Source organism: Lactuca sativa, chromosome 6, assembly GCF_002870075.4.
Source record: "Lactuca sativa cultivar Salinas chromosome 6, Lsat_Salinas_v11, whole genome shotgun sequence".
Lineage (NCBI taxonomy): Eukaryota > Viridiplantae > Streptophyta > Magnoliopsida > Asterales > Asteraceae > Lactuca > Lactuca sativa.
The window spans coordinates 66,494,612-66,508,296 of record NC_056628.2 but is presented as its reverse complement, the minus strand read 5'-3'; the positions used below and the strand labels follow the sequence as shown (position 1 = coordinate 66,508,296).

General features: G+C 31.7%; 1 protein-coding gene across 1 annotated transcript; it reads right to left on the bottom strand.

The window, feature by feature from the left end:
* Positions 1-248: 248 nt before the first annotated feature.
* Positions 249-13,406, bottom strand: LOC111877472 (NAC domain-containing protein 2). The gene is made up of 5 exons (XM_023873990.2): positions 13,241-13,406; positions 12,735-13,021; positions 11,695-12,087; positions 415-520; positions 249-343 (listed from the first exon to the last, which is right to left on the bottom strand). The coding sequence occupies exons 1-5, from the start codon at positions 13,404-13,406 to the stop codon at positions 249-251; spliced, it is 1,047 nt and encodes a 348-aa protein (XP_023729758.2).
* Between the last annotated feature and the right edge of the window lie 279 nt (positions 13,407-13,685).

The following is a 13,685-nucleotide window of genomic DNA, read 5'->3' as shown; positions in this document are numbered from 1 at the left end:
AAACTCTACATATGAATCTGTCAGGAGAGTAAAAAGATTAAGCGACTAAAGAAAGCATTAATAAATTTATTTCTTCATATTTACCCTTTTACCCTTTTAAACTGATATAATTTTGATTTTTTTAAAAACTTTCCATATGAATATGTCAGGAGAGTAAAAACTTTAAGCGACTAAAGAAAGCAAGTTCTGATGTTGATGAAGGGCAATCAGGATTTTCTTGACTTTCTTAAAACACATTTTAGTAATCATTATCGTGTATAATCATGATTAACATTTTGCCCATAACTTTGATTAAAATTTGAGATTAGTTTTATCAGCTCGATGTCAAATCCTTTTCCTTGACCTGAAAATCAAATAATATAAAAAAACAGAAAAATAAGTTGTGTTTTGTTTGATTATTGATTAATTAGTTACCATCATAGTCAATACAGTTGAGCAAAATTTCACTAGCTCCCAATTGTTCAACAGCTTTGGCAAGCTCATATGCTCCAATTAGACGGCCCTTTCTTCTACCATTCACCTGTTAATTTACATTTACATAATAAACAAAAAATCATTTTTTGTAGTAAAAGTAATGAGTTAATGCAGCAACAAACACTTACAGAAAGATCATGATATATTTGGTGATGTGGATGAGCTGTTGAGGCAACGCAAGTTGGGACTAGAACGAATCACTAGATATGATGATAGTGGTGAAGGGAAGGAAAGGAGGCTTGAAGATGAATTTGAAAGAACGCAGATGTGAGTTTCATGGTCTTTTTTCCTTTTTTTGGGAGATAGATATTCCAGAAAGAACACAGGTTAGAATATTCACATTTACATACTATGTATTAATTGTTGTTCAACTTTTGTCTTTGTAGACATCTGAGGAAAGCACTGATTTCTTTTATAATAGTGGGTGGACGGGAGATTTACGCAAAGTAGTCAAACATATTCGCTCAAGATCTTTGGGTGTTCCTTTTTTCACTACTGGAAAAAGTCTTGGAGCAAATATGATGGTATTAATCTCTAAGATCCTCCAAACTATATTGAATTTGTCGACTATGATGAGAATTTGGAGATTATAACTATTAAACCAAATTCAGACACTTCATATGAGATTAATTAACCAATCCATGAACATGTTAAATTAGTTGACTAGCATTAAGTAATCCTAATTTAAGGTAAAATATCTAGGTGCAAATGGTGATAACATTCTTATAGATGGGGCTGTAGCAATTTGTTGTCCTTGGGACCTCCTGGTTGGTATTTCATAAACATCAAAACTCATTATAAAAAAAGGTATTTAAATTTGATAACTCACTCTGATATATCTCTTTAATGGCAGTTCTGTGACAATCCACTTGATTATAAGCATTTATTTTGTTGTTTTCTATTTATTACTCTCAACTTTTTCAAAATTAAAGAATAAAAAATGATTGATCACTTTATATTATGCAGATAGTCCTTTTACTGGGGGCAAAACTTCAGGTGATTATCACCAAGATGTGGTTGGGGATTCAAGAAAGAGGAGAAGTAGTGAAGGGACCATTGGTTGAGCCTACCAGTTATGAGAATGATTAAATAAACCTTTGTTTATTTGCATATTATAGCATCTTACATTTATTTCTTTCTATTAGAACCTTTTATTTCTCTTTCTCTCTCCTTGTTTAATTTCATCTTATTTGGTTTCAATGTACTGGTATCTAAATGATGTCAACATCAATATAAAGTGTCTAATGCTAATATGCTTATTCAAGCTTATGCAAGCTGGAATAATCTCAGCCAAGTTCATGAACCCTCTAGTGTTAGGGTAATTTTCTAGTTCCCTCGGTGCATATCAAATTGTTCAGGTCATTTTTTTGTATTCATGGATTAGTTAGTGATTCTTTCTCTCATGTGGTACTGAAGTGGCTAAACTGACTTCAGGTCATGGCAATTTTCATGCCCCCACCACCTGCTGCCACCTACTTGGCCTTTCATCCTCAAGACAACAATATCATTGCTATAGGAATGGAGGATACCACCATTCAAATTTGCAATGTTAGAGTTGATGATGACCTTGAATTTCTCTTCCTCTGTCTCTCTTTACATACACATGGATCCACTTTTACAATCGACCATGTATGTTTCCGGTGTGTCCTTAGTTGATGGGTTCAATTGGAAATCTCCAATCTAATCATACAGTCACTCTAAGTTCTTGATCGAATGATAATTTCAAAAAGGTAATTTTCAACTTCATCCAACAAGTCAATCTTGATCCTCTGAAATTGTTTGTGGTTGCCTTTACCATCATTGTATGCCTCTTGGGTTCCCATAAAACCCAATATGTGGTGAGATAAATTTCTGATTTGTTATAATACACACACATTATCCGACATCTAGGGTTTATAGTAAGAAGAAGGCCCAAATTTCTGGCCCTCATCTCGGCTCCCTTCACTTATATCTTCCCTCATAATCTCCCAACCTCCGACCTGCCACATCCTTTTAACTGTGACACTTCTTTTGTTGCTGACTGCTGCAACAGATCAGCCAAAAAGGGTAATTACTTGTCTCTGGTGTTGATATTAAGACGTTTTAGTGTCCGTTGAATCAATATTTGATTTTAATTTTAATTTCAAGTTTTGTCATTGTTTTTTTTTTTACCCATTTACTTCAATGGGGTTGAAACATATCTAATTTAATTGTTTTGATTATATAAAGTCCAGATGTGAGTTTCATGGTCTTTTTTCCTTTTTTAAAGGTAAACATCCATCAATTTTCAATTAACTCTCTCTTTTATAAAATATCATGTTCTTCATTTTAGAGAACATTAATCTCTGTTAGTTTTTATTTATTTATTTATCCTAATATGTGTTGGATTACAGCAGTGAAAGGAGCATTAAAAATAAAAAACGTAACAAAAAGATAATTCTCTCCTTATTATCATATGCCTAATATATTATGTACTTCAAATTCTCACTTTTTAAATCTTTTATCAAATTCTCACTTTTGGATATAGAGCTTGATGAGAGAATGTGTGACCTAAATCTTTTATCAAGTTCTCACTTTTGGAGGTGGCCATAAGAAAAGGTAAGCAAAGGGTAATTTGGTATTTGTTGTTGTTATTTTGTATTACAATACTTTAATGTATATATGTATAAAGTTTGTTCTTGTTTAGATTTGCCTTTTACCATTGATTTCCTTATTGAGGCATTGTACTTGGAAAATGTTAATTCTTACCTTTTTTCCATGTAGGATCCACCAGGAACAGGAAAACCACAAACAATTCTTGGGCTTCTTAGTGCCATATTACATACCAATTGAGTATAAGTCTCTTAGTAACTTTGTAAGACATTGATTACTTGAGGGTATTTTAGTAACATTGTAAGAGATTGATTACTTGAGGGTACTTATGGTATATAATGTTATATTCTTTTGTTAACATGGTCCTTAGTGCAATGAATTATCTTTTTGTTTATGGTATTTTATTTTGTATTATGAGACTTTTAATGTGTTATTTAATTTGAAAATTAGTAAATCTATCAAAAATATATAATTTTAAAAAAATTTAAAATTATGACACGCAAAAATGCGTGTCGTCTTCCTTTATGACACATGCTTCAATGATACGCTTTGCGTGTCATAAACACGCCTGTCGTAAGGTTACGACACGCAAATGCATGTCATTATCCTTTATGATAGGGCCTTTCTTGATACGCATTGCGCGTCATAACTGAGCGTCGTAAATGCACGTTGTAAATGTGCGTCGTAAACAGATGACGCCCAAATGCACGTCGTCTTCCATTATGACATGGCCTTTCTTGACGCGCATTTGCACGTCATCTGAGCGTTTTATGACACACATTGCGCGTCGTAAAAGGCTGTTTTTCTAGTAGTGAGTGTCTCACAAATTTATTGTTTCAACGAAATTACAAGTAATAAGTGGAAAAACCTTTTAATAAATAAAGATGAAATTCTTCCATATCTATGTTTAAGATGATCGATATTGTGAATTGACCCATAAATTATACCTATTATAGTTTATATGTGTGTTTTCATACCGTTTTCCCTTAATTAATAAAATAGTGCATAAATTCCATAAACTATACCCATTATAGTTTATATGCTTGTAAATTATGTAATATAAACTTTTTGAATTTTAACAACCTTGAGAGTTTATAAGTCTGGTAACAAAATGTTTAGTTAGTATTCTTACGTATAATATTTATAATGTATATAAAAGAGTGAAATAAACAATTTGTATTTTAAACACAATATTAATTGTGTTTTTACTTGTATTCCTCCCCCCCCCCCCCCCCCCCCCCCGTCCCCTTAAAAACATAGAAAAATCTGGAAAAGTAGAGGGGGTATTAACTCACCTTGTGTGGGTGTTCTTGCTTAGATACAAATAGGTTGCGAATAATCTTCGAGATAGAATACGTGATTATAGCCGTATCCTAATAATTTTTACACACGATATAGTATTTAAATCAAATAAGAATAATTTAAATATTAAGTTAAAGTGTTAAACAACACTTAATTATTGTAAGAAAACTTACAATAAGCCTTAGAATAGTTTTTAGGTGTTCTTGGTGTGTTTTTGATGAAAACTAGCTAAATTGGTTGTTTTCGGCCCAATGTATGAAGATTGAAAGGTGTTTTTGGAATGATAATAAGATCAATGGATGATACTTGCAAGATCTTCAAGAAGAATCAAGTGTTTTTCGCATGGAAATCAAAGAAATGAGAGGTTTCACATGTTCTTGAGAGGAGAGGAGTGTTTTCGGTTGGATTCCTTGAGAGAAAAGTTAGAGTTTTCGGATGTAATGTGTAAGAATGAAGGAAGTTTTCGGTTTACACACACACACACACACACACACACACACATATATATATATATATATATATATATATATATATATATATATATATAAAGTATAAAGGGAGGTGGTTAATGGTTCTCGGCTGAGAACACAAACCGAGGAAGGGTTCTCGGTTGGGAATTCAAACCGAGAAGATAAGCCCGCAAGGTTTGCGGCTGTAAACCTTAATTCGGCTTCGCATTTTTGGTCCGAAGAGGAAACTGTACGAGTTTGTTTTCTATTGAAGGTAGCTCTCGGCCTCGCACGTTTTCGGTCCAAGGTTCTCGGCTATAAACGGTTTGATGCCTCCGGTTTGCGGTCCGAAGAAAGAAACGATTTGCAAGGGTTTTTGGTTAAGGCGAGAATCCTCGGTTTCTTGAGTGTTTTACTTCAATTACAACACTTTAACACAATGTTTATACATATCAAATTGTTTTATTTTATCTTTATTAAATTAACAAAACAATAAGTTTGACTTTAATTTGATATGTTTGACTTTTGATGACTTTTACAAGATCGAAAATAACGGGTTATCACAAGGAACCTGATAGATATGGATTTCTCATTGATGAGTGCTTCATGATAATGAATGCTAATGAGCCCATCAGCTATCGAAATGTAACGACAAATCGTGAATTTGGAAATAGATTAAAACCATGTATGAAGAGATACAATCCCTGTGAGAAAACCATGTATGGGATTTGGTTGAACTTCCTCCCCATGGTAAGACTATTGGGAGTAAGTGGATCTTTAAGAAGAAGATTGGTATGGATGGTAATTTACACTCATTGAAAGAAGACTTGTTGTAAAAGGATTCACTCAGACTTATGGAGTTGATTATGATGAAACTTTTTACACAGTCGCTATGATTAAATCTATTAGGATGCTATTTACCATAACAACATATCATGGCTATGAGATATGGCAAATGGATGTCAAAACTGCTTTCTTAATGGAAACTTGGAAAAAGATGTCTATGTGGTTCAGCCTAAAGGTTTTGTTGATCAAAAACATCCTAATCAAGTGTGTAAGATGAAGAGATGCATTCATGGATTAAAACAAGCCTCTCGAAATTGGAATCATCATTACGATGATGAAATCACAAAGTATGGTATTATCATATATGAAGATTAATCTTGTGTTTATAAGAAAACTAGTGGGAGCTCGGTTACACTCCTATTCTCTATGTGGGTGACATACTTATCATGGGAAATCACATTCTGACTTTGGAAGGTGTAAAGTCTTGTCTTGGCTAATATTTTTCAATGAAAGATCTAGGTGAGGCAGCATACATCCTTGGTATAGAAATCTACAGAGATAGATCAAAACGATTAATAGGTTTGAGCCAAAGGATGTACATTGGATAAGTCTTGAAGCAGTTCAAGATGGAAGACTCCAAGATAGGATAATTACCAATGGCACAGAGCACAATGCTAAGTTCATTCAATTTCCTAGCATAAAGGCTGAGGTAGAGAAGAGGAAATATGTTCCATATGCTTTGGAATTTGGTTCCGTAATGTATGTATGCTATGAATTATACTAGACCTGATCTTGCTTGTGTTATGAGCATGACAAGTAGGTATCAATAAAATCTAGGAAAAAGTCATTGGATGGCTATAAAGAACATCCTAAAATACTTACAACGAATTGAGGATATGTTCCTCGTCTGTGGAGGTGTAGCGCAGTCCATTACAGAGTCAGAATACATTTTGCTTCAGAAGCTGCAAAGGATGCTGCTTGGATGAAGAAATTCGTTGGAGATGTAGGGGTTGTTCCTTTTATTCATAATCCCTTCGAAATGTTTTTTGACGATGAGGGTGTTATTTCCTTAGCCCAAGAGCCTAAATCACATCAGAAGACCATGGACATTAACTGAAGGTTCCACCAAATTCAAGCTGAAGGTTGATGTGGTGAAATAAGTATGCGTAAAGTACACATGCATCAAAATTTGGCAACCCCATTCACGAAGCCCATTCGTGAAGCAAAGTTTGAAGGTCATGCTCAAGGAACCAGACTTTGCTATTCTAGTGATTGGATTTTATCTTTATTTTGGTATTGAATGTTAGAACTATGTGAGATAAATTAATGTAATGACTTTGATATATATGGAATATGATCTTTTTCGTTAATTTCTTGTTTTAGTTCTATATTAACATGTTTAATCCTTGGGTAATGTAGTCACTCTAAAATCCATATTCGGTTATTATTGTGGGAACAATAATCAAGTATGACTAATATGAATTGGATTGGTTGACCAAGCATTATAACCAAGTTCATAAATACTTTCTAGAGAAAACTCTCGGATACGAACTGTTCAAGATCACTTCATGGATAACTATCATGAAGAATACTTGATAATGGAAATATCTTTGTATCATTAATAACTGAAATACATATTTAGGACTTAAGTATGAGGAATGTTGTGCTTTGATGTAGTCAAATGTTGTTCTTTAAACAAACAATTATAAACGCTATTATTAGGCATAATATGAACCATACGAGAGGCGTATGTAGTCAAGATGAGATTTGTTCCTCTTATTCGTTGAGAATTAGACATCTAAGGTGTTACTAAAAGTTGAACACTTAATGAGATTGACAGTGATCCATATCTCAAGTCCAATATGATATCTATGAAAAAAAGAGATAAATGATTACTTACCTAATACATCAAGTGTAGGTTTGAGATTTTTGGAAATTCGATGTTGATGAATGACAGTTTGCAGTGTGTTATTGGGGGATTGAAAGATCTTTATGCTTAATGATCATTATGAAATGATATTTTTTAATAATATATGATCTTATAGGGTCACTCCATATAACAAGTAAATACTAATTAATTATTTATTAAGTAATATGATTATTAATAAACTAAATCTTCACGTGTATTTAATTGAGAATTAGTGTTTTTGAGAAAATAATAATAAAAGGTATCATAATTGGTTATATTTAATCACATAATATGATTTAAATATCATGTACAACATTATGGACTTAGTGAAGACCATTAGAATATGTCATGCACATAATATAAGAGAGATGATGTGGAATGCATTCACTCTCTCTCCTTTTTTGGGGTTTTGTTTCCTTGACTTTGCTCATACACCATCCTTCTTACTTGCAAGAAATGTCTCATTAAATTAAAGCGTAGGCTTTTCATCTAAGTGTGTAAGTATATAAACAAGAGAAGAGGCTAGAAATAGTTTACATTTTCTTCTTCTCTTTGCATAAAAATCTGAGAGCTTGCATACATCACATCTCTTCTTTCTAGCAAATTAGTTGTGTAGTTTTTGGGGCTTTAGTTTATTATGCTTTTGAAGACTTTTTTGATATTTGTATTAGAGGCTTAAGAAAATCTATTATCAAGTGAAGTACTCACATCCAATGGTGGTTTGGTGACTTGTTTTGTTGTTACACATAGAGAGATTCTAGCTTGCATCTTTGCCATCTTCATCAACATTCTAGCCTTCCTTTGAGGATTCAAAGGACTACAAAGACTGTCATACTTTTACCTCCTCTATGGTTGTTGTTTTCTTTCCAATCTTTGCATGTATGTCATTTGTTGGGAATAAAATTAGTTTACGTCTTTTAGATTTTAGAGTCTTTCGTTGCTAATATTGTGTTTTAGAAACAATGTTTGAAAAAATTCCCAAGAGGTACATACAATACAAATTTGATTAAAATGATTGAGTTTTCCTCACATGATACCTTATTTATACATGTCAAGAAGACCGGTTATATCGAAGAAGAAAGATCAATGAATGACATTAAATGGCCAAATATAAGCCATAACCACAACCAACCGTTAAGTCACACCTGACAACCGTTACATCGGAAAACAAAGGCATCACAGGGATGTTATAGCAAAATCGAACATTATTTATTGAACCACTTGGCCTAAAAACACTTTTTTTTTGCGAGAAATAAAAAAAAAAATCCTCATAACCTATGACAAAATTGGTAATGGATAACCCACACATATTTAATCGTAGAGGCACATGACATGTCTTCCCAATTGGCGTTATCATAAAGGTGGTTTTGTTTTCCAAATAAGGAATATATTAGCTAGCTTTTTGCATTATAAGTTTGTACTTTATGTCTAATAATTTATATTACATAAAAAGTTAGGAGTATTGAACCAAATGCTTTATATATATATATATATATATATATATATATATATATATATATATATATATATATATATATATATATATATATATATATATATAAAAGAAAAACTACAATAAAGTCACTACATATCGGCCTCATAATCGATTTAGTCGCTATATATTTTTTTTATTCAATTAAGTCCTAAAAACCGGCAATCGTATTCAATTTAACCCCTTGACTCGGTCAACAGGTCATCTAACTTTCAAAAATTACATTTGTGGCCTCTATTTCAAAATTTATTACAAATTTGGCTCAAAATTTACACTTTTGGCCTAGATTTTAAGTTTTTTTTCACAAATTTGGTCCATAATATACCCTTTTTGGCCCAAATTTTAGAATTTTGTTATAAATTCATCCTAATTGTAGTTATTTTTACAACTTTTTTTCTTCAAAAAAAATTCGAATGTTTTTTCTTTATGAATTTGAATGTTTTGCGTTTGGAAGCATAGTAATTAATAAATAAAAAAACCTGTAATCTTTTTAGTTATATTTAGCATTAAAAATAGATGTTCAGTAGTTTCAAACTTATACCAATGAGTTTTATTAATATTTTCTTTTTTAACTTGTTTAATATGTTAAACAATATATATTTTTTGTTCTATGTTCAACATAAAAACATATGATAAATAAAGAAAGAGTTAAATGCAAGAAATAATAGTGTGTTTAATTTCATTGATTTTTATTATAGCATTGTATTTTGAACAACCTACCTAACCATAAACCAAATACAAAGATTTTTTTTAAGTACAACAAAGATATTAAAGCACAACATCATTAGGTAGACTTTTTAAAGTAAGTTGTCTTAGTTAATAGCTCAATAAATAAAAGTGGGTCATATTTATAAACGTTTCAAAGTTTATCAATAGTGTCGCTAGGTTTACAAATGGTAGAGTTTTATGTATGGTTGACATGGTACAGTTTGATGGTTTCTAGAGCATTTCCAATAACATAAGATATTAAGTATGTTTCTTTTTGTCTGTAAAAACAATGTTTTTTGTGTGTTATACTGCTACGATGACATTGTTATATTGCTACTATGACATAAATGGCTTATTGTCAACAACAATGTACTTATTAGTCCTTTTTGGCTCTTAAACTTAATAGTATACTTCACAAAAAAAAAACAGTGATACTAAAAGTTGTTTTTTTACTAATTTAAGTCTCTTTATTGTGTGAAAATAATGTTTATTCGTGTGATAACAATGCCACAACATGAATGACCTATTGTTAGCACTATGTAACTGTCGTTTTAATGTAAATTATTATATTTTCTATCTAAATTCATAGTACACTTCAAAAATAATAGAAGATAAAGATGAGTACATTTATTTGAAGAAAAAAAAGTTGTAAAAATAACTAAAATTAGGATGAATTCATAACAAAATTTTAAAATTTGGGCCAAAATGGTATATTTTAGACCAAATTTGTAAAAAAAAAAATTAAAATCTGGGCCAAAAGTGTAAATTTTGGACCAAATTTGTAATAAATTTTGAAATCTGGGCCAAAAATGTAATTTTCAAAAGTTGGATGACCTGTTGACCGGGTCAAGGGTTAAATTGAATACGATTACCGGTTTTTGGGACTTAATTGAATAAAAAAATATATAAGGACTAAATCGATTATGAGACCAATATGGCCAACCGATATTTGCCTATGCTCGACTCAGGGGCGTCCTGTTGATTTTGAGGACTCAATGTGAAAAATAAAAATGAACCCCTCAAATATATATATATATATATATATATATATATATATATATATATATATATATATATATATATATATATATAAAAGAAAACTTTGTTCATACTACGTAACTCGATAAATGTTATAAAGACAATAAAAAAATGATAATACAATATGCAATCTTACGTATCTAAATGAATCGTGAGACTCTCGTAGCACTATTCAGTTATTTAGAATATGTTTGTTAGTGTGCTACATTCGTTAATCGACGACAACAATTAGAATATAAAATAAGATGCCGTAAGATTTAGAAATTAGGAATAGAAAAATACTTAGTTGTTTAATCTCAGTTAACAATAAAAAGGTAGAGCGAAAGTGCAATATAAATGAGAGGTAGAGTCTAATGGAATCAGAAAGACAAGGAACAAAAAATGCCGTTTGAGCTTTGCAGTTGCTGCAAATTTGAAAGTTTGTAATTGGAACAAAACATAAGTTTTTGTTTACCGTAAATTTACATTAGCTTAAATGCAATTTTTAATTTTAATTTCAATTTTTCAAAACATGAGTTGTTGCAATTTTTAATTGTAGCGTTGGCTATTGAAATTAAAAAATACATGAACTTTTCTGTTTTTGATTATTGGATTGTCGATTGCTAGACTATAAACTTAATCATATGTAAAATTGGCCCCTTCCACGACATGGGTCATGTACGGTTGCCCATCTCGTACACTTTCAAAGACGTCCGTGTCTAGACTACTAGTGAATGCAAGTATATATTTGAACCATTTTAATAGAAACAAAAAAAGACAAGTTTTATTTGCCAAAGTAAATACAAGTATTACACAAAAGAGACATTTTGTACATCATGTAATAACCCTTATTATGGATATTGTTCTTGCATGGTAATATAGACATTGTTAATTCATGGTATTGGAAGTTCATATAGTCTTGGATGCCAATTGAGCTAGAAAATTCATCCATCTTTTATGAGTTTCATGACAACATCCAAATGTACCATGTTAAGAACATCGTATGGATCATCACATATCATGTTTGTGCGTTTAGCACTCTCGTCCTTTGCAATAAATGACATGTTTTCTTCGTAGAGCTGCCCGTTTTCAAATGCTAAGCCATAATTGTCAGTTTTTGTACCTTGAAGCTGTTTGGGGGAACTAGTCTCAATAATGTAAGGAAGATCTTGACCCGCAAGAATTGAAGCCGAAATAAATTGAAAATCTTTGAACATACTATCAGAAATTATGTCCAAATTGGCGTTTGTAACGATGTACGGTGAAGGGAGTTCCTGTGTTGTAATCGGAAGTTGATTTTTTGGGTTTTCTTCTGCTTTGGATTTGTTCTTTGACTTGTTGCCTTTTTGTCGTACCCGACACAACACCCAATCATCCAACTAATAAAAAATTAATAGCACATATAATAAAACAAAATATTCAACAAACAAAAATGATGTGTATCTAAGACTAGGTGTATTAGCAACTCAAATCCAATCCATCATTCTATTACATGATTATTATCCTTATTCATCTACATAACCTTTAACTCTAACTCAATTTCAACATTGTATATTTCATTAACCTAACATAACCCAACCTTTTATTTCTAATCATTATGATCTCTAATTCTTTTAGTTTATTTTAAATTAAAGAAATATATAGAACTGTTTTTTTATTCCAAAACAAGCTAAACTATTCATTTTAAAGTTAAAACACACGAAAAGAATACTATGAAACTGGCAATTCAGGATCGTATATGAAGAAATATGTCAATATTATTTTTTAGGTATAAAAAACAATTATAAATGATGGTGATATCTTTAAGGAAAAATAAAAATAAAACATTATTTATAATAAAATAATTTTATATAAAAAAAAATACAGAAATGGAAAGTTTTAGTGTGTCAAATGGAGGGACACCACCTGGGCAAACCTACGTAGGGTAAGTTTATTTTTCTTCCTAATTTTTGGCCCATGATCGTTATCACCAATAAACATAGTGTAAGTACGATATATATGAACTTAGAGGAAATGATTATATTACCCTCATCGATCCGTTTAGTCTAGATGATCGGTTAGATGACTCGGGCAATCTATACTCACTCATGGTCCAATTTGTCTTGACATTCTTCGTTGGACTTCCTTTAAAAAACGCCAAAGCTTTCTTAAGTCCAATCTTTTTTGACCCTGAAGAAGAAAAAATCGGCTTATCTTTCCCCATCGCCTTCCAAAAACCCGATCCTGCAGACCTTTTTGGCCTCGATCCATTTGGGTATTTTCTGTCCCTCGGGCTAAAAAAGAACCACTCATCCGCCCCAGAAAATGTTTTTCCTGCCAAGTAAACAAGAATCACATCAATTCATCATCAATAACGTTTCTTTTTCACGTCATGGAAACAAGCTAACTGACTCACATCATGGAAACAAAGTTTCTGCTGTCTCTATATATATGTTAGAGTCATTAACCTTTCCTCAAATATATGTTTGAAGAGAAACCTAGGACTCACAATATCTAAGTAACAAACACAACAATAATAGCAATGATTCTTACTTGGAAGTTCCCACGGGTTAAACTTGTATAACTCGATTTCTCCAATCACTGAAGGAAAAACTGAACAAAAGTTCACTTTCTTTTGCAAGTAGTGAACGATAAGTTCTTCGTCAGATGGATAGAACCTGAAGCCCGGTGGGAGATCAAGAAAGTCTTCCCTCTCCATTGTTCGATTGAACAGTAAAATGACGGGGAAAGTATCATGCAAGAAACCTCGGTTTTTATGGAGGCCAAATTTGCTAGAGACAATGTAAGACAATATTAAAATGTAAGACGATATTAAATTTGAGAAATGTCGTTTTCAATTATTTTATTAAAAAATGATTTGGATTTTTATTAAAGATGCCGGTGTTAACGCTTATGTTGGCCACATAGGTATACTCGTCGTCCCAAGGTTGTGGAGACGAACACCCGTCATGTTAGCTAACGTTACATGCTAACAAAA

What these genes read in the sequence shown, in the direction of transcription:
- LOC111877472 (XM_023873990.2), bottom strand. Translation starts at nt 13,406, where the DNA reads ATGGAGAGGGAAGACTTTCTTGATCTCCCACCGGGCTTCAGGTTCTAT. An exon ending in TAACCCGTGGGAACTTCCAA is followed by an intron (nt 13,022 to 13,240) that starts GTAAGAATCATT and finishes TTTACTTGGCAG; the next exon opens with GAAAAACATTTTCTGGGGCG. An exon ending in CATACGATGTTCTTAACATG is followed by an intron (nt 521 to 11,694) that starts GTACATTTGGAT and finishes GTAAATTAACAG; the next exon opens with GTGAATGGTAGAAGAAAGGG.